This window comes from Schistocerca piceifrons, chromosome 7, assembly GCF_021461385.2.
Source record: "Schistocerca piceifrons isolate TAMUIC-IGC-003096 chromosome 7, iqSchPice1.1, whole genome shotgun sequence".
Taxonomy (NCBI): Eukaryota; Metazoa; Arthropoda; class Insecta; order Orthoptera; family Acrididae; genus Schistocerca; species Schistocerca piceifrons.
The window spans coordinates 271,636,344-271,658,561 of record NC_060144.1 but is presented as its reverse complement, the minus strand read 5'-3'; the positions used below and the strand labels follow the sequence as shown (position 1 = coordinate 271,658,561).

The window sequence follows — 22,218 nt, the reverse complement described above, 5'->3', positions numbered from 1 at the left end:
CCAACACATTTCACAGTGTCAAGATTTTCTTTTACCAAAGAGACATCGAGTGCCTGTGCAACCGATTTAGCGTCTAGAGCTTTCAGCACAACAAAACTAACAAACAATTCTTCGACCTTGAAGGATTTCTCATAGAAATATCGAAGCCAGTCGATAATTATTCAGTTCCGGAAAAAAAACAGCTGTTTATCTGCTAATAAACTAGACAGTTTTGACTTTATCACTTTATTTTTAATATCTACCTTAAGCACATCCCCACAAATCCATAACGTCACTTAGAATATGCACCGATCGATTGCTTGCATTTTTTTTTCCCATGCTCAATATGCTTCTTCACAGCCATGTCTCCTGCTTCAATTCGTTCCTTGTGTAACCCTTCCATAATTCCTTCTCCATAATGCTTACCTCTCAGAGCAGGGTCATAAGTCCCACAAAATATAGTGTAAGAAATAATGGATTTACTATTTTCGTGTTTTCTTCTAAACTTTTCTGGGAGTATTTATTAATTTGCGCGACCACCGAAATACATGCAAGAACTGCTCTAGAGCCTCCAGTGCTGCTCTACGGAAGAGTGGCTTTCTATGTGCTCCTAGAACTGCTCATACACGTCTTTGAACTTACAGAATGGCTTTGCTATATAAGATCCCAACAGGCCCCTAACAGAATTCGGTGTCTGAGGAAACAAGTACAGTATTTGCAAAAAGTTCATTTTTTGTACCAAGACTATTCCAGCTATGGCGAGTAAGTTTCCAACCAGGAATAACTTTATTTTCGCTTTAAATGCGTGGTATCTTTCACAAGGCTATAATACACAGCACAGATCCAACGACTTTCCACCAGCTCTTTCTTCCGTTCGATCGACAAAACTTATGCTCGATCAAAATATCTACCAATATCATTTTCGCAGCAGCCGTCCAGTGAAGAATCCGTACCTGGTTCCAGTTCTAAACCTGGAAAAAAGCATTATATCACAGATTACCTTGGGAAAGAGAAGGAAAATTTTAGAAGACCTATTCTATTATGGACTCTAGATATGCTATTGATCGTAACTCTCTATCAGTTTATGTGAAAACTGGAAGTTAGTGACTGCTAATGTTTTCACCAAACCCTATCACAAAAATATCTTTTGAACTACTAGATTTTGACGGATTACGAACACAATCGTTAGAAGACAGAGCGCCAGCACCAGGGCTTTGAGTTAGTTTTCAGTACTGAGAATCCCCTGTTGTGAGATCCAGGTTTCCCATATGCATCCTTCTTATTGCTGTCAATCTTCTGTCTTCTGTATTTTTTCTCCAAGTTTACTGAAAAATAAAAACGGAAAATTATAATAAAGGACTGATATTTTATTGTGTTGATTTCCAGTTAAGTGCTTTATCCAGCACACTACTGGGCTCACTTCCTACCTTTCTAACAAAAGAAGTGTTCAAAACTATTTCTTCTTTTTGCGTAACACATGGTAAAATAATGTTAAATTTACTAAGGCTACGAACAATTACTTTCGAATCCTAATCTGTACTATTAGATAACCATCCGATAATTTACTAGCGGCGATTTAAAAACATGTTAGTAGTTCAGAGCGAAGGGGGTACGGATGACGAAATGTGCGTCCACAACTTTCACTTAGATTGAGATGCTTTTTGGATTTAAATTAAAAAGCGTCAAAGGGGTAGAGAAGTAATTCCATCTTACCCCTGAGGTCTCTCTCGTTCTCTCGTTTTTATACTGCTACCAACACTTGCACCACATACCGATCAGCTGCTACGGTAAAATAAGAAATGATACATGTGCATAACGATGTGTCGTGAAAATGCATTGTGGGAACATTCATACTCAAATGTGTTAGACTATTTAGTAGAAGTAATGAATATGAAATTAAGTTGCCTACCGTGCAGCGGACCCGGTTTCGATTCCCGGCAGGGTTGGGGATTTTCTCCGCTTGTGGACTGGGTATTGTGTAGTCATCATCATCATTTCATCCTCATCACCGGCGCGCGAGTCGCCCAATGTGGCGTCGACTGTAATTAGACCCGCACTCGGCGGCCGAACTTCCCCAGGTGGGGCATCCCAGCCGGGAATGCTATACGATTATTTCATTTTTTTGAAATTAAGTTTGCGGTGATACAATTCAATGAGTTACACTGACAGTGCGATAACTTTTTAAGAGCTCGCCTTAGATGGTGTTGAGAGGAAGGGGTACTGCAGTTTACACCATTCTGTGCTGTGCAAACAATGTAGGTACTTGCAGAACCCACTTACTGCAGTAGTGTGTCTACTCTGTGCCAAAAATTTTCATAACACAAGTTTTGGCGGCAGCGAGAAAAGGCAGCAAAAAAGACTGGGTTGGGGGGGGGGGGGAGGGGTGAGCTCTTTAAAAAGTTATCACACTGTACACGCTCCAGGCAGCTACAATCCTGGAACTTCCAGTTCGCTGATGCTGCCAGCAGTGAAAAACGAAGTTCATAGTCACGAATCCTATCGAATTGAATTGTACAGAGCACTGTTGTGTCACGTGCAGATATGGATGGCTCTATGCACACAGACTGTACGTGTATGTGTTTATTTTTTTCTCGTAATCCTTGCTTAAAATTCTTTTACTGAAATTGTCTCACAAATTATTTTTATTACTACGTTTAAGAAAGTAAATGCAAATTGTTGAACCTACCAGCACTTATTTCTTGAAAAAAATATTATCTGAAATTATTAAATTATATCTCAAAATCGCCTGAATCTCAGTCATCTTCTACAAAATCACGCACTATGGGGTACAGCAAATGGTTGTATCGTCATTAAAATTCAGTTGATGAAGCTATAGCTTGGTGATAGTTTGGCTTAATAATCATGAAATATATGAGTATAGAATGTAAATACTGTGACCTACCAAAAACGTTTCTGGTATCCTTGTTGTGTACTTGTAAATTTGTTTGTACCGACAAAACTTGAAACATAAAGTGATTACTTAACCCACCACGCACACACACGAGAATCACCTCACTGATCTAAATTCATTGTTAGCTACAGTAATAATTCTTTCACTACATTATTGTTGAAGCAGTTTCACGACACCTTTTTCATAAACTAATGTTTTTACTTTTGATTACAACAAACTAAGTCCTTAGCCACAGCTGAAGGAAAGATTGTCATGTGTAAAGAGGATTGCCATGTTTTTCTGAACAAAATCGGGATTTTTTACGAAACCTAAACAAAACACACGTAGGCCTCAAATTCAAAACACAATACAGCAATTGCACCTCAATTTTTCTTTGTTGACGTTTCTGCTCACTTTTCAACTACCTTTGTAGAATCTTCCCTTACTACTCGTCGAGAAAACAACGAAACTGCCGATACGTAACCCCGTAGCTCATCTTAAAATCAATTCAGCTTCTAATGCTACATGTTGCAATTCGGAGCCCTCTAGGGCTCACGTAAACACGAAGAACGAAGGCGTATAATGTTAAAAACATTTATTTTATTTAAAAAGCTTTAAGAGTTTTCACATAAAAAATTGTAGGAAATACTTTTCAGCATAATCTCGTTAATCGATGTCTCTGTCCATCACCTGTTCTTCAGCTTACTCATACGTTGTGATAAAGTAAAAAAAAATAAAGACTTCTGCCTAACAAAAACAATTTTTAGTCCCAAACTTGGGAAACGAACTATTTAAAACATAAATTTAAAGTACAGGTTGGTCAATATGTGAGAACCGTCCATCTAAAACAAAGTCGCTGGATGAAACAAACTCAGCAATCAACTACTATGAGCATTGGGTTGGGTAAAACCTAGCCATTGACAAATTATTTCTCTCAGCTCGGCAAGTGTTTGTCATGAGGCTGAAAATTCTTTCTGGAGCTGCTTTGGAAGTCAGCCGCTTGAAGTCAGCCATTCAAGGCATTACCTCTCACTAAGGACGATGCAGTGGCACTGTAAGATTAATTCCACAGTACCTGGCACCAGTCGGTTTCTTTAAACACTCAACTGGGCCGACTTAGCGAAAATCCTTATTTCACTGTGGCTTTGTTTGCGGTAGTAGAAAACAAATGTATTCGTAAAATTTTAGCAGTTGGCATATGCGTTCGGTGTTTTTGGTTTCCTTAAGAAAGTAAATCCAGCAGTGCTTGATATAGTATTGGGGAGAATATGGGCAGGTCATCCAGTTCCTTCTACATTTTCTCCTAGTTTTTCTTTAATTTGGTGAAACACATTCTGCTGGCCACATCAATGAAGCCCTCCGAAATTGGTGTTGGTGCTATCTCCACAAAAAGCGATTAACTATCTAATGGAATCCGTAGTTGCCTTAAATTGTCTAGACAGAACTTTGCAATTGTCTCCAATGTTTCGTTATTCAGCGAATCAAACTTCAGCAGCTTCTGTTGGATTCCGTCAGTTTCAGTAAAATTTTGAACAAAGGAACATCTTTTCAAAAAATGGTTCAAGTGGCTCTGAGCACTATGGGACTTAACATCTGTGGTCATCAGTCCCCTAGAACTACTTAAACCTAACTAACCTAAGGACATCACACACATCCATGCCCGAGGCAGGATTCGAACCTGCGACCGTAGCAGTCACGTGGTTCCAGACTGAAGCACCTAGAACCGCACGGCCACACCGGCCGGCAAACATCTTTTCAGCATTGTGTTTAGATGAGTCGGTGCCTATGCAATACAATGAAACTTCTTGCAATTATTTTTTGCATTTGGACACTTAGCGTGGTGTGAGAATATTGTTAACAATCGCTGTAGCTTTGGTCCCGGAGGTAGACTGCTTTGTGACGACTTTGGGTTCAGGACACTTTACGGTTTAGTTTTACAGTGCAGTCAAGAGAACTGAAGAACTGATGATCTTGACAACTTTATAAGCTGTTAGTTCTGTAGCAGTGACGAGCAATTCTTCCTAGGTATCTTCTTTAATCATGAATGTATAGATTGGCTTTGATGTCGATGCTACCGCGAATCTATTTGTATTATTCTTCATAAAAATGTGATACCTCGCATTTGTCTTACCTCTGTGATTTACCGAAACGAAACAGCTAAAAATTTCACACAACGCTTCCTGATCCGTCGTTCTTTCTTGACAGAAGATCACTCCTTCGTGTAATCATCTAAAAGTGACACTTTCTCTTTCCATCCTACTTCATGCCCTATATATCCGCAGTAAACACTTCAAACATTGCTATAGTCCGATCCACGGACGATGGCGGTTCGCGCATGTCGAGGCACGGACGGGGATCGTATTGTTGACGATTCCAAGCGACAGTTACATTACTCGCATACGCGTGCTTTCCGCCAGGAAAGCGTGTATTCTGCAAATTGTCTCTCGGTTGCTTATGCAGAATTTATCACTTACCACCACAGTCAGCGAGGACAACTCACAACTAGTGATGGGGAGCTCGTGAATGAGTCGTTCAAATGAACGCTTCACTTCCGTGAAGTGTGAACTAACCACTCAATTTCGATGAACTGGTACTTCAAACTCTTCACAGATAGCACACACCACACTTTTTTCTAGTTCACTCACTCTCTGCCCCTCTCCCTCTCCCACTACATCGGCGCTACGTCACTCATCCTCCCTTCACTTCAGTCCTCCCTCCGCTGCCTGTCGACGAATCGCGCGGGGGTTGTGGGGAACGATAGGTTTACGAGTGGTTGGGGTGGTGAGGGGCGAGGGGAAAGCAGCGTCAGCTGCTACGTGCAGTGCTGACATTACTTGTGACTATTTGTGCAGTTGTACTTCGCGTCTACGGGTAGCCTACCGTTGGCAGCGCTTGCAGACAAATGAATATTAAAGATATAAACGAAGGGGCTGGCTGTGTGAGCACGCACAGCCAACATGAAAATAAAAGGTTTGTTAATAACACTGAAGGAGGGATTTTACCTGAAATCGTACCAATGATTACAGGTGACAGTTTACGTTTTGAATCTGGAGGGTTATTATTCTCAACAAAAATAAAATCTACAGGAAAACTTCTGAATAATTACTTAACGTAGGTATATAGACTGTGACAGTGGTAAACATACTCATTCTATTTTGGATTAAATTTTACAAGGAACATAAAATTGGACTGCATTTCGTTCGTAGCCCTATTTTTCAGTTCATGAATACAACAAATAATATTTCATTTGGCAGATAAAGACTTTTTTGGGCGCTTCATGAGAAAATTTCGAGCAAGATTAAATGTAATACCTTCTTTATATGTGACAGGCTTCTCTGTTTATCTTTCTTTTGTCCCCTTCGCCCATGCTCTATTTAAGTTAACTCAGACGCTGTAAGAGCGTAAAACGTTGCGTGCACGTTACTGCATAGTTCGGCCATCTGTTGGTAAAATTATGAAGTATTAAGAAGCTTCATTGTACGAGCGAGGCGAAGCGAGCGTAGCAGCGGCCGAGCGGCGAACTGGGCAACTTCGACAGGCTTCCGTACTTCACGAATGAACTACTTCATTTGAACGCTTCACGGCAAAGAGTGAAATGAATGAAGTAGTTCACTGGAATGAACGAGTTCGACCCATCTCTACTCACAACAAATGGAATCGAAATTCACTAAACAACTTGCTATGATCACGTTTAATGCTCGCATTAGCTACGGCATCCACAGCAGAGCGAACGCTCATTGGCTGTCGGAGAATACGTGACGTAGGTGCGCAGAACAAGCCTAAACTTGACCGCCATCGTTCGGGACTCCAACTTATAACTTGCACTCGCTGTTTGTGTCACGTTTAGAAACAATCGTCTAATCAGATCGTTATTCAAATGGAAGCTACCTGATTCTCCTGCGTAGCGCTTATTAAATATTTCCAGCCCCCTACTACTGGAGAAGTCTGGTAATTGTTCGAATGATGGCGCTAGGTCTAAGGGATAAGGGGCGGGGAACTACTAACTGAGGCGGCATTTACATGTTGCGCTAACAGATAGCGTTACTTCAATTCTTGAACCAAGCTCGTAACACTATTTTGCAAAGTCGGGCCAAATTGGGTCTTGTTGGGACAAAAGGTCCATAACGGTGACAGTCCCGATATATTGGGGCGTGTGGCAATCCTATATTCATCTTTCTTACAAGGAGTGAAACCACTGAGGTATGGCTAAAATGTTCGTTATTTTAATACTGCATTTTAAATGACAATGGAGCTATAGGCCTAGAGGGGTTTTAATGAAATTTCACTTTGTTGTTTCTCCAGTTTGATTTTGAGCCGTTTTTCATCTTTAATGGCAGCAGTTTTCATATCTAACAATAGCTAATAAACACGTGAGAAAATTTGAAAAACATCACAACAATTTCACAACACTCAACCAAGTAATGACATTGTTTATATAGTTTGTTCACGTCTTGAACGAGGGCTCCCTAATAACGTATACGCTGAAGCCCGTAGATGTCGCTGGACTTGGAGCCACGAATGTTTGGTGTCCGGCTGCTGCCAACAATTGCAATCTAACTAAACAGTACCGGTACCATTACGAAATGACTGTCATGCCGTCTAAGACTTTATTGTAAATAGTAACAGTAACCACAGGTGTACAAGGGCGCCTATACTTATGGCCAAGGGGCGTGGCTCTCCCCTATCTCACAAGAAATGAAAAAAATAATGTATTCTGTTGTTTTTCTTTCAAGAAAACGATTTAAAAGTCAGTTTTTAACATAGTTGCATCTGAAAATTTGTATGGCCCTTTACGAGTCACCATCCACTACCAAAACATAAAAAAATTGACCATATCCCCAGAATATAGCTTCCCCCCCCCCCCCTGCAAATTATCATATGAGCGCCCTTGCATGTGTAGTGCCAAAGCTGCTTACCACCACTTAACATGATGAAGTTATGTTGTGAGCATAGTACCCTGAACTTCCTTCCTCTGCTCCCAGCAGCCCACTGAAAACACTGACAGGACGTCGTAAGCAAACTGTAATTGTAGTAATATAATATTTTGACCTTATGCAAAGAAACAACCTTGTGATTTTACAATAAGTTGTTTTTGATTGTTGCAGACGGACCGAGAATAACATCACCGAAAGATGAAACAGTTGTGCAAAAAGGAGAAACAATTACCGTTGTGTGCGAAGGAGAAGGTGACTTGAAATGGGAATATCCTGAATACAGCGGATCAAAGGTACAGTGAAAAATAAAGACTTCGATAGTACACATCATTATTATGAATTAAGACAACGTATTGGTTGCTTACTTCCAGACCTTGGCCGACTCAAACTGTGCATATATATGTAATTCAGATTGCAAACTCTATATGCTAAAGATGCCCTGGCTCATACATTCGCGTCTGAAAATATGTCGACAATCTACAAGTAATGACATACAGAAGAAGCGCAAGAGAAAAGGTGCTAAATGTATCCTAGTGAAGAAGTTTTCTTTCTCCGTCCTGTGTTTAGGACATTTCGGGAATGGCGAAAAGATGTTTTTCTACGGAGGAAGGTAATCTACAGCGAAACGACGAGAAAGGAGGTGTGCGTGTACAAATGATGTATTGGAACGTTGCAGTTCAACTGTCTGTTCTCCTTCCTCGCTGTCCAAGAGAGCTGCTCAAAAACGAACAACCAGAGTTAACATTTTAATTAGGGTACTAAAGAGGCAATATGTTTAGACAAGTGCTGACGCACCTTCTTGTAGAAATAATAAACAGCCAATCACTGGCAGAATGGAAGGTTTATTTAAACCCCTTACCGCGGTTTCAACGTTTATAAAAACGTCTTCAGTGTCTTCAGATACGTTGACCTACATTCGGAGTTTGGACTATTGAGAAGTTCGTGTAACTGCCGCGATGTAGTACTACCGTCCCTTAACTGTTGTTCATTGTTTACTTCCATATTATAAAAACGCTTCCTTTTTCCGCTAGTTTATGCTTTGATTACCGGTATCTGATTTGGACTAATTTTTGTGTATGCCTCGAGTTCCAGATTAAATACTTTTACAATTTACTGATTGTGTCGCTTCTTTTTACTGGCAAGGAAATCTTATTAAACGATTTCTCCTACTTCTGGTCTTCTGTGGGCAGGATTTTGGGAACATAAAAATCTAGTTTCATTAATAGCATAGAATTTATTTTACCTTTACTATGTTTTTCTTCGAACATGTAAGTCTCTTCATACAATGTTACGTAGGAGTGTTTCAGTTAATTTTGCCAAGAGCAATGCCCTGCTCTCTGAGAACAATACTGCTCTCTCTCTCTCTCTGATGTACGTAAACATCTATACTCTGCTAACTACTGTCAAGTGCATGGCAGAGGGTATGTCCCATTAGTTATTAGGGTTTATTCCCATTCCATTCACATATGGAATGTGTGAAGAATGCTTGTTTAACCGCATCTCGTGGATGCTGTAATTAATCTGGGCGAAGCATTGGTGATTGTCATATATTTCTAGAGTCATCATTTAAAGCTGATTTTTGAAACTTTGTAATTAGGCCTAAGTGATCATTCTGCTTCATATCCTGACAAAGCGTTACATTCAGCTATTTGTGTGAGTTAGCTGATTCTGACTGTGACTAATTGATTTTATAGTCATAGGATACCACATTTTTGCCGGCCGGTGTGGCCGTGCGGCTCTAGGCGCTTCAGTCTGGAACCGCGTGACCGCTACAGTCGCAGGTTCGAATCCTGCCTCGGGAATGGATGTGTGTGATGTCCTTAGGTTAGTTAGGTTTACGTAGTTCTAGGGGACTGATGACCACAGATGGTAAGTCCCATAGTGCTCAGAGCCATTTGAACCATTTAGCCATACCACATTTTTTTCTTTTTGTGAGGTGCACAGTTTTACATTTCTGAACATTTAAAACAAGTTACCAGTCGTTGCACCACTTTGAAATCTTATTGAGATCTGATGGAATATACTCCATAGAAAAGAAGGAAACAAATAAGAAAAAATTAAAATGGATAAGAAAAATGGAAAAAAAGTTGCTAAACCAGTAAGTTAAGTCTTCTCCCACATTAAAATAATGAAATGGTGGGAAGTCCAGAGTGGAATAACAACCATATTACAAAAAGGATATATTGCTACTCACCATGTAGGAGATGCAGAATTGCAGACAGGCACAACAAAAAGACCGCTATACATTTAAGCTTTCAGCCAAAAGGCCTTCTTCTGAAGTAGAAAACACACATTCACAAGAGCACAATTCTCTCTCCCTCCCTCCCTCCCCCCCTCTCTCTCTGTCTCTCTCTGTCTCTCTCTCTCTCTCTCTCTCTCTCTCTCTCTCTCTCTCTCTCTCTCACACACACACACACACACACACACACACACACACACACACACATACATGACCACTGTGTCTGGCCACTGTCGCTGGGGACAGTGGTCATGTGTGTTTGAGTTGTGTTAGTGTGAATGCATGTGTGTATTTTTGACTTCAGAAGAAGACATTTTGGCCAAAAGCTTAAATGTGTAGCAATCTTATTGTTCTGCCTGTTTGCGAGTCAGTGTGTCCTCTGTACGGTGAGTAGCAATCTTATCTTTTTCATATTATTGCTAAAGTAATGAAAGGTGATTCTGGAAGCCCTTCAGAGGGAAAGATGTTCTAAACATTTACTTTATTTACCCAGATCAGAGATCAGTCTACACTAGGACCTGAATGTCAAATAACTGAATCTATAGGACTAGAGGAACTAGATCTGAGTAAAATGTTGCAGCCAAGGGTATGGCATAAAATCTGCTATGTGTGGCATATACAGGCTGAAGAAAAAATGCCATGCTTGGTCCATCGCATGCAAGTCCTCATCCAGAATCAACACCAAAGTTTATCTAGAAAAATAATATCAGGTGCCTTTTGAAAACACGTGTGAAAGTGAGGAACTGGGAACACTGACACATCATATTGTGCATTAGAATGTACAGAGGAACATGTGTCACCCCGCACTACTACGTCAACTGTTGTAACTCACTAAGTAGACTGCTGGAACATCAAACTCACATCCAGCTATGGTTTGAATCATCATCAGGTTCCTTTTGTATTTTTTAGATGTCTGTTCTCTAGTTTTCATCGTTTATAAGCAAGACATCATTTTGTCACATGACAATAGCCTATCCCATGACAGTGGAATCTATTAAACTGCATGCACATGCCTACTAACCATGTAGTGTGCAACCATAACTGGTCATGTCAAGTTCATGCAGGGTGGCATCCTGATGGAGTTCACAAAAGATGTCAATATACTTTTGGTGCTGGGTGCATCCGATAACCAAGCTGCTGCTGCTACTTGTGCGTGTGCTGCACAGAAACCACAAAGGCACCATCCCGATAAGAATATTTTTTGGTGCTGGGTGCATGCGATAAACCAAGCTGCTGCTGCTTCTTGTGCATATGCTGCACAGAAACCACAAAGGCACCAGCCCGATAAGAATATTTTTTGTTGTTGCCCGGAGCAGCATCAGGAAACTGGTAATCTACATCCACAAGTAATCGACAGAGGTCATCCAAGAACTAGACATACTCCACAAGCAAAGAATGCAATTCTTGAAACTATCAGCCAATCACCTCAGCAAAGTACCAGTGATACTGCATGGCAGTTGCAGATATCTCAATGACAGTTTTTTAAGTATTGCGTGATGAAGAACTGCATCCATATCATTATACATTAACTCAACACCACCAGCCTGAAGACCATATTCGATGAGTACAGGTTTATGAATGGCTTTTGCATCAAGTGGAAGATAATGAACATTTTATAAATAATGTGGTATGGATTGAAGAAACTAGCTTCACTCGTGAAGGTATTTTCAACCTCCACAACACAGAGCAAGGTGGCGCAGTGGTTAAACACTGGATTTGCATTCAGGAGGATGACAGTTCAATCCCGCGTCCGGCCATCCTGATTTAGGTTTTCCATCATTTCCCTAAATCGCTCCAGGCAAATGCCAGGATGGTTCCTTTGAAAGGGCACGGCCGACTTCCTTCCCTGTCCTTCCCTAATCCGATGAGATCGATGGCCTCGCAACTTGGTCTCTTCCCCCAAACAACCCAACCCAACCTTCACAACAGCCATTGTTAGTCAGAAAGCAACCCACATTTCACTCATGGACATAGCTTTTCAGCACACTTTGGCGTGGGAGGAGTGCTTTTGGCCCCTTACCTATCACCGGACAAGTTGAATGCGCTCCTGTATTGAACATATCTGTGCAATACTTTGTCTGAGCATTAGAAAATGTTCCACTTGGTGTTCATCAACAGCTGTTGTTTCAGCATGAAAGTGTACTGTCACACGTTGGAATGAATGTGTGTTACTATTTAAGTGACGCATTTACAGGGAAATGGATTGGTCATGCAGACCCAGTGTTTTGGCCTACATGTTCCCCATATCCTAATCCAATAGATTTTTGTTTGTGGTGACACTTAAAGAAACAAGTTTACAGTAATCCACTCACGGATGTACAAAACCTAATCTTCAGTAATGACAGAAGCTGGTATGTTGCATAGGGTCCAGCAAAGTATGATCCAGCGGGTGGGGAAGTGTTTGAAAATCAAAGGTGATTGCTTTAAACACCTTCTCTAAAGTGAATGTTGCCCGTACATGTATATACCATATCTGTGAATCTGTGAATACAAGTGTGGGTATCAAACATACAGAATGAAATTAGTGTAGCCTACCTATTGTGTTTTTTGTACCTCATTGGGTACAGATGGTGTTACTATATATCCACTGTTATTTTCTATTGACTTTATTTCTGTCATGGATGAAACAAAGTGGTCATTTCTGTCTGACAGAAGTTCGTATTATGTCTTGATGTTTAAACCTACATCTACATCTACATGGATACTCTGCAAATCACATTTAAGCGCCTGGAAGAGGGTTCATCGAACTACCTTCACAATTCTCTATTATTCCAATCTTGTATAGCGCGCAGAAAGAATGAACACCTATAACTTTCTGTACGAGCTCTGATTTCTATTATTTTATTGTGGTGATCATTCGTCCCTATGTAGGTTGGTGTCAACAAAATATTTTCACATTCGGAGGAGAAAGTTGGTGATTGGAATTTCATGAGAAGATTCCGTCACAACGAAAAACACCTTTCTTTTAATGATTTCCAGCCCAAATCCTTTATCATTTCTGTGACACTCTCTCCCATATTTTGCGACAGTACAAAACATGCTGCCTTTCTTTGATTGTAGATTGTATTTTATTGATCCTGTTGTCTACGTAGCAGCTTATGCATAAGACATTGGACAAGTCAAGTTATAAATATACAGGCTGAAAGTCATTTCAAGGCATACATATTTAAGCTTACAATAATACACTTTACACGTAAGTATTTATATAACACATTTCATAAATATAAATATTCTTCAATGGAGTAGAAGCCGTGATGCTGTAAATATGACTTTAGAGATTTTCCAAATGTATTGACCTCAGTGATAGCTTTTATGTTTTCAGGAAGTTTGTTATAAAGCTTAACTCCCATGTGAAAAGTACCTTTTTGGCACAGTGCTGTGCTGATTTGAGTCATATGTAAGTTTCTGTTTTGTCTGGTAAAGTGCTCATGTATATCACAGTTTTTTTGTAGTCTCTGGTCCTTGCCTATTACATTTAATTTAAAGAACAAAAGGGTTTCCATAATGTATACACATGGTAATGGGGGAATACCAGATTTCTTAAACAGGAGTTTACAAGAGTCTCTAGGCTTGCACTCAAACAAGATTCTAATGGCCTTTTTTTGTAGTTTAAAAGTGCTATTAGCTATTTTAGAGTTTCCCCAGAAGGTGACCCCATATCTAAGACGAGAATGAAAGTACGCATGATATGCATTCAATACTGTTTTCTCACTAGAGCATGATTTTAATGAACAAAGAAGATAACATGTTCTGCTCAGTTCTGCATTGAGATATTCAATATGCTTATTCCATCTGATGTTACTCTGCAGCCAAAGTCCTAAGAATTTGGTTTCACTACTGTTACCAACTGGTTCGTCATTGGTAGAGACTGATGGGATAAACATGTCCTTATTAGGAACATTGTGGAATTTTAGAGCAACGGTTTTCTTACTGTTTATTACAAGCTGATTACTCTGTGCCCAGCTGCTAAGTTGTTTCGTGACCGTGTTTACTGTCTGCTGTAACTGTTCATCGTCGTCTCCTTTTAGTAGAATCGTGGTGTCATCTGCAAATATGATTGATTTGTGTGCATCAATATTTAAGCTTTGATCATTTATGTACAGAAGAAACAGAAGGGGTCCCAATACGGATCCTTGGGGTACACCACATTTTATTTGTTTATAGTCAGATAAGTGATTAGATACAGTTTTTAGTTCAATATTTGTGTGCTTGACGCATACTGCCTGCATACGATTTGTCAGGAAGGACCTGATCCACTTGTTAGACAGACCTCGAATACCATATCTTTCTAGCTTTGATAGCAGAATTTTATGGTCCACCAGGTCAAAAGCTTTTGACAAGTCAATAAAGACTCCTATTGTTTCCTGTTTTTTGTCCATCAGGTTTAGGATAGAATTGATGCACTCATAGACAGCAGTTGTCGTTGACCTCTTATTTCTGAATCCATGTTGTTCATTACATAGGATGCTGTTTTTATTTATAAATTTCATAAGTTTCTCATACATAACTTTTTCCAGTACTTTAGAGATGCAGGAGGAAATTGTGATGGGTCTGTAGTTATTTACATTGTCTTTATCCCCTTTTTTATATACGGGAATAACTTTTGATGTTTTTAACACATCAGGGAAAGTGGCCTGAAGTGAGCAGTCGCATAAATGTGTGAGTACTTCAATTAGGTTTGATGCGCTCTTCTTTAACATTGAACTTTTTTTATGTACTCCATCAGTCCTATCTGGTAAGGATCCCACACTGCACAGCAGTATTCTAAAAGAGGAAGGACAAGTGTAGTGTAGGCAGTCTCCTTAGTAGGTAAATGTAATACTAACAGAAAGAAATGCACAAGACACCACATTGTGTTGGTGTAAATTGGATACAACTTGATGCTTTAACTGAAAGGAAATGTTTGGCATGAATGTGACTCAAACATCAGTGAGTCAGCATATCCGTTCCCAATGGCATTACCTCGTTTCATTGAGCTGATGGGATAGCTCCAGCACAGCGGTGAGTTCATGCTACCTGTTCTTGATCACACTGCAGGCAGTTACAGCATTGCCAGATCATCATTTTTTAAATCACATTTCTGTTAAACTGATTGGTGGCATGTGTGTTTTGCTGGATATGCTTTTGTCTTGAATTGGGATGAGGAATCACATGGCGACATCCAAGTGTGGCATTTTTTCTTCAATCTGTACAATGGTGTGCAATTTTTTTACCTTAAGGTGCAGCAGCAGAATATAAAAACTTATGTCTTCAAAGCAACTAAACCCAATGTGGTGGACTGGCGGGTATGACATATGACAAACAATTCTTACAAGGAAGAAAAGTAATGAACAAAATGTAGCAGTAGATCTTAGAAAGAAAATGAATCTTACAGCTTTGTTTAAATAAATCACTTTAGCATCTGAGTCTTGCAATTGGAGTTTGGTTGTAGCATCTTCATATGACCTCTTAGAAACAGCGTTATTCGAAATAGCTTTTCTCAAAGGATAATTCAACAATCCATGAGTGGACTTCCACGATGGGTCAAAATCACAGGCCGTTTCTGCTGGTATCTGTAAGGGATCGGGCCTGCCGATCTGAATCCATTCGGTTCCCACTAATGTGCAGGCCCTGCCCATTGGATCTGTTATCACCAATCTGCCTGCAGGCCGGATCTGTTTTTGTATGACATAATACAGTGGATTTTTGTGGTTTATCCTTGGACCCAGGACTGCAGTGCTCCTCAACAGACTAGAGCCCATGCCTGATGTATTTCAGGAATTGCGACTGTTTCACTGCAAGCACATTGTGCAGTGTGGCATTTTATAGACATTTTATTTGTTCTAGTACATTTTGGCACTTCAAAAGTAGTTTATATGTTAGAATGTATGGATGATAAGGAGAAGAAAATTATCAGTTGCTGGCGGTTCATACACTATGTACTCATATTTTTCTCTAAAGAAGGATCGCACAATACCTGTAAAATAATAGATATAACACAATGGGTAATAACCGACAATAATAAATATAGTAGAACCAACATTTTATTGGCAGTCACCTATAGTGTTAGTTTACACAGTTCTTCCCCTCCTTCTACACTTCTTTCAAGAGGCCTTTTTTTTTTACTGAGGTTACTTCTGAAATCAGTGAAGGTATTTTAAATCCTCTTTTGTGACTCCAAGGAAATGCATATTTTTGTCATCAAATGTACTCATTTTATTGAAATAAAATAACATCAATAATCTTAATAAAACACATATACCATTTGGCTTGCTTTCTCTATCTAAAAAGAGTTCATTACAAAAAATGTTGATGTTAGTACTTACAATTTTTGCTCACATAAGGAAACACTACCTGCTCGCAATTTATTAGATATTTGCTTTAACTTACCCTTGAGATCTCAAAATTTGACAGGAAAAAATCCTAAAACCTGTCTGGAAATCAGGGAAATACCAGAGAATTTCACTTGGGGAGACTTCTAGCAACCCTGATTCTACACACCAATACCAGATTTTTGAGTTGTGCAGTGAACTCTCCCTGCATCTATTCTTCATTCCCCTGATGCTCCTAGCCTCAACATTTGATAGTTAAGGTCCTCCTTTACATCCTACCAGCACAGATTCTCGATTTCACACCTAGCAGCCTACTATCCAGTTTCTACCACACTCCCCGAGGCAGCACCAGTATCTTCCCCACCCCTAATCTGCTGCCTCACCTCTCAGTCTCTTCTGTTCCAGTACTACCCACACCTGCTGAGATCGCTGCTCACCTCATATGCAATCACAGTTGAACCTTAGCTTGCGAAGATGACAGTGAGCATGTGTATGTATGTGAGCTACACACATGTGAATGTGTGTGTGTGTGTGTGTGTTCATTGTGCCTCTCTGCTTGCTACTCAACCAGCACCTCCTTTATGTAGTGAGTAGCTATCTATCCATTTCATATTGTTGTAATATGATATTTACTTAATGTCACAACTTTACAAATGACCAGTGGAAGCCATAGTGCATTTTGACACAGAAATCACAATACTGCTGTGGAAGGAGGAATTGCAGATGCACTTAGTTTTAGTGTTCCCATATTGCAGAAGCTTCAAATCTACATAAATTGAAATGTATTTTGCTAACACAAAATCTTAGTGAATTGATGTTAAGTAGACAAGCTATGACCATTTTACAGGGTGTCACACATACATCCAGTATGCCTCATGTGCTGGTTAATCATCTCTAATTGAATTGCTCATGAAGTGGCAACACTGTCTCGAAAGTTGGTTACACTGCATTTTATTGGAAAGTTAAGTGTCGTGCTTCACCTGTTGTGAGAAGCTCACATTGCTGAGTTGTTTCAGAAATGTTAAGTTTTTACAGAAATGGAGCAGTTTGCATTAGAGCAGCAAATTGATATTGTGGAGTGATATGTAAAGAGAGGCTTTATCAAAAAATGTTTCAAGTATCCTGGTAGTAAACTCCCCAGAGCCACCAGTAAAATATCAATACAAGAAATGGAGGGCTGTAGGATCTGTTCAAAATGTGCAGAGGAATGGGCAACTGACATTGAGGACCCCTGAAATTACAGAAAGAATTTGCGTGGACATTATAAGAAGTCCCTAAAAGTTGGTAAAGAGGTTATCACAGCAGGTTGGCGTATCTCGTACATCATATCATCATGCACTAAAAGATGTGAGTGTGGTGCATGAGCTGAAATTTAAATTTGAGGATTAGTGAAAAAGAGTTCACTATTGTAACTGGCTACTAACATCAACTGCTAACAGTTACTTGGACCCTTGTTTTACTTCATGTCAGATAAGGCCCAGTTTCATTTGTCAGGTTATGTAATCTTCCAGAATTGCATACACTGGTCGCAGAACAACCCATGAGGAACCCCTCTGCTTAGAGAAGATAGCTGTCGGGTATACTGTTTATGGTGTGCACATTGTTATTGTTGTTGTGGTCTTCAGTCCTGAGACTGGTTTGATGCAGCTCTCCATGCTAATCTATCCTGTGCAAGCCCCTTCATCTCCCAGTACCTACTGCAACCTACATCCTTCTGAATCTGCTTAGTGTATTCATCTCTTGGTCTCCCTCTACAATTTTTACCCTCCACGCTGCCCTCCAATGCTAAATTTGTTACCCCTTGATGCCTCAGGACATGTCCTACCAACCAATCCCTTCTTCTAGTCAAGTTGTGCGACAAACTTCTCTTCTCCCCAATCCGATTCAATACCTCCTCATTAGTTATGTGATCTACCCATCTAATCTTCAGCATTCTTCTGTAGCACCACATTTCGAAAGCTTCTATTCTCTTCTTGTCTAAACTATTTATTGTCCATGTTTCACTTCCATACATGGCTACACTCCATAGAAATACTTTCAGAACGACTTCCTGACACTTAAATCTATAGTCGATGTTAACAAATTTCTCTTCTTCAGAAACACTTTCCTTGCCATTGCCAGTCTACATTTTATATCCTCTCTACTTCGACCATCATCAGTTATTTTGCTCCCCAAATAGCAAAACTCCTTTACTACTTTAAGTGTCTCATTTCGTAATCTAATTCCCTCAGCATCACCCGACTTAATTACATCTACAGCTACATTTATACTCCGCAAGCCACCCAACCGTGTGTGTCTACATTCCATTATCCTCGTTTTGCTTTTGTTGATGTTCATCTTATATCCTCCTTTCAAGACACTGTCCCTTCCGTTCAACTGTTCTTCCAAGTCCTTTGCTGTCTCTGACAGAATTACAATGTCATCGGCGAACCTAAAAGTTTTTATATCCTCTCCATGGACTTTAATACCTACTCTGAATATTTCTTTTGTTTCCTTTACTGCTTGCTCAATATACAGATTCAATAACATCGGGGATAGGCTACAACCCTGTCTCACTCCCTTCCCAACCACTGCTTTCCTTTCATGCCCCTCGACTCTTGTAACTGCCATCTGGTTTCTGTACAAATTGTAAATAGCCTTGCGCTCCCTGTATTTTACCCCTGCCACCTTTAGAATTTGAAAGAGAGTATTCCAGTCAACATTGTCAAAAGCTTTCTCTAAGTCTACAAGTGCTAGAAATGTAGGTTTGCCTTTCCTTAATATATTTTCTAAGATAAGTCGTAGGGTCAGTATTGCCTCACGTGTTCCAATATTTCTACGGAATCTAAACTGATCTTCGCCGAGGTCGGCTTCTACCAGTTTTTCCATTCGTCTATAAAGAATTCCCATTAGTATTTAGCAGCTGTGACCTATTAAACTGATAGTTCGGTAATTTTCACATCTGTCAACAACTGCTTTCTTTGGGAATGGAATTATTATATTCTTCTTGAAGTCTGAGGGTATTTCGCCTGTCTCACACATCTTGCTCACCAGATGGTACAGTTTTGTCAGGACTGGCTCTCCCAAGGCCGTCAGTAGTTCTAATGGAACGTTGTCTATTCCCGGGGCCTTGTTTTGACTCAGGCCTTTCAGTGCTCTGTCAAACTCTTCACGCAGTATTGTATCTCCCATTTCATCTTCATCTACATCCTCTTCCATTTCCATAATATTGTCCTCAAGTACATCGCCCTTGTATAGACCCTCTATGTACTCCTTCCACCTTTCTGCTTTCCCCTCTTAGCTTAGAACTGGGTTTCCATCTGAGCTCTTGATATTCATACAAGTGGCTCTCTTTTCTCCAAAGGTCTCTTTAATTTTCCTGTAGGCTGTATCTATCTTACCCCTAGAGAGATAAGCCTCTACATCCTTACATTTGTCCTCTAGCCATGCCTGCTTAGCCATTTGCACTTCCTGTCGATCTCATTTTTGAGACGTTTGTATTCCTTTTTGCCTGCTTCATTTACTGCATTTTTATATTTTCTCCTTTCATCAATTAAATTCAATATTTCTTCTGTTACCCAAGAATTTCCACTAGCCATCATCTTTTTACCTACTTGATCCTCTGCTGCCTTCACCACTTCATCCCTCAGAGCTACCCATTCGTCTTCTACTGTATTTCTTTCCCCCATTCTTGTCAATTGTTCTCTTATGCTGTCTCTGAAACTCTGTACAACCTCTGGTTTAGTCAGTTTATCCAGGTCCCATCTCCTTAAATTCCCACCTTTTTGCAATTTCTTCAGTTTTAATCTACAGTTCATAACCAATAGATTGTGGTCAGAGCCCACATCTGCCCCTGGAAATGTCCTACAATTTAAGACCTGGTTCCTAAATCTCTGTCTTACCATTATATAATCTATCTGATACCTTTTAATATCTCCAGGATTCTTCCATGTATACAACCTTCTTTTATGATTCTTGAACCAAGTGTTAGCTATGATTAAGTTATGCTGTGTGCAAAATTCTAACAGACGGCTTCCTCTTTCATTTCTTCGCCCCAATCCATATTCACCTACTATGTTTCCTTCTCTCCCTCTTCCTACTGTCAAATTCCAGTCACCCATGACTATTAAATTTTCGTCTCCCTTCACTACCTGAATAATTTCTTTTATCTCATCATACATTTCTTCAATTTCTTCGTCATCTGCAGAGCTAGTTTATTGGCCCCATATTTTTTAATTACACCTTAAACCATGCTAGATATCTAGAGAACTATGAATGTATATACACACAGTTAACAGATGCAGAGAAGCTATCTGCAGTGCTCCAATAAGATGGAGCAACTGCTTGCACTTCCATCCAAAATATGGCCCACTTCACCAATGTGTTTCCTGAAGACAGACTAGTCAGTGGAGACCTCTGGCCCTCAAAGTCACCAGATTTATCATAATGTGATTTTAATTTATGGGGTACACTAAACAGCAAATTGAATGCTGAGAATCCTAGTGCAGTAGACAATCTTAAATGGAACATTACTAGAGAAATTAAAAATACCATGCCTGCAGAATTACAGCATGTTGCAGGGTACATCATCACACGAAATCAGTGATGCCTGGGAGCTCATGGCCACTACTTCCAACATTTCCTATAGACATGTAACTACATGTTTTTTAACATTACTAGTATCTATTCTTTTTAGTTAGTTCATTGTTACTTGAATCTGGGGCATGAGGTATAGCAGTTTTATGTGGGACACTCTGTAGAATGACCAGTAAAAATGCGTGGAACAAAGATTAAAAATTCAGGGATAATGACCATGATGTGATGTGCCATTAAGTCTAGAACAACAAAACATAGTGTCTACTAGTGATTCATTATGCATACAGCGGTGTTATTATTTTTACTTACCTCAGTTCAGTTATCAAAACTGTAAGACTTTCTGAGTAATAGAACCCATTAAATTGTCCTCAACAATGAGTGTTCATCAGAGATAAAAGTTAGGAGTGCCCAAGAAAAGTTTGATAGGACTGCTCTTGTTCTCCATACACATGAATGATTTGACAGATAGGGTGAGCAGCAATCTGTGACTGTAGAATTTCTATTTGGTGTAACGAAAGGCAGATTACTCCAAATGTGGAAAATATAAGTTAATGTAAGAGAGTAGGAAAAACAGTCCTGTGATACTTAAATGCAGCATTAACAGTGTGCTGCTTGACACAGTCACCTCAGTTAAGTAGAGAGTGTCCAGGAGGTAGGTATGAATATCAAAGTGCTATAGAAAATACAAAATGTATTGAAAATGTATTTTTTGCATTAAATAACTTCTCCCATTTATGTATGAAAAATTACTTCCTCTATATGAATACCCGAGGCCATGTGGCTGTGAGCATTGCATTCATTGAAGTTCTCGATGATGCGTTCACAAACACCTGATGGGGCACCATTAATAACTCTTTTAATTTCTTCCTTCAGTTGGTGTATTGTTTGTGGTTTGTTCATGTACACTTTTGATTTCACAAATCCCTGCAGAAAAAAGTCACAAGGCGTAAGATTGCTTGATCTGGTAGGCCATTCCTGGCTGCCACGTGAAGAGATAATTTTTTGAGGGAACTTGTCATTCAGTAGAACTATCATTTCACAGGATGTGTGATGTGTGGGGAACCATATTGTTGAAAACAAAAATCATCATTTTCACAATAAGAGGCTAAAAACTAATCACAAAGCATGTTTTAGTAACAGTTGCTGACCAAATTGATGGCAGCTCCCTCATTTTTAAAAAAGTACGGGTTGATCACTCCCCTGCCCAGAACTCACACTACACAGTCATGTGTTGAGGATGCGTCTCATCTCCCACAGTCACTCACAGGTTTTTGGTACCCCAAATTCTGC

The 22,218-nt window shown here is 39.7% G+C and overlaps 1 protein-coding gene across 2 annotated transcripts in view; it reads left to right on the top strand.

The window, feature by feature from the left end:
- LOC124804951 (mast/stem cell growth factor receptor kita-like) overlaps positions 1 to 22,218 on the top strand; it is a 315,287-nt gene that overhangs the window by 27,669 nt on the left and 265,400 nt on the right. For both annotated transcript variants that reach the window (XM_047265338.1, XM_047265337.1), the window contains exon 2: positions 7,975 to 8,096. In XM_047265338.1, coding sequence (XP_047121294.1) covers positions 7,975 to 8,096 — 122 coding nt within the window. The remainder of the gene's footprint in view (positions 1 to 7,974; positions 8,097 to 22,218) is intronic.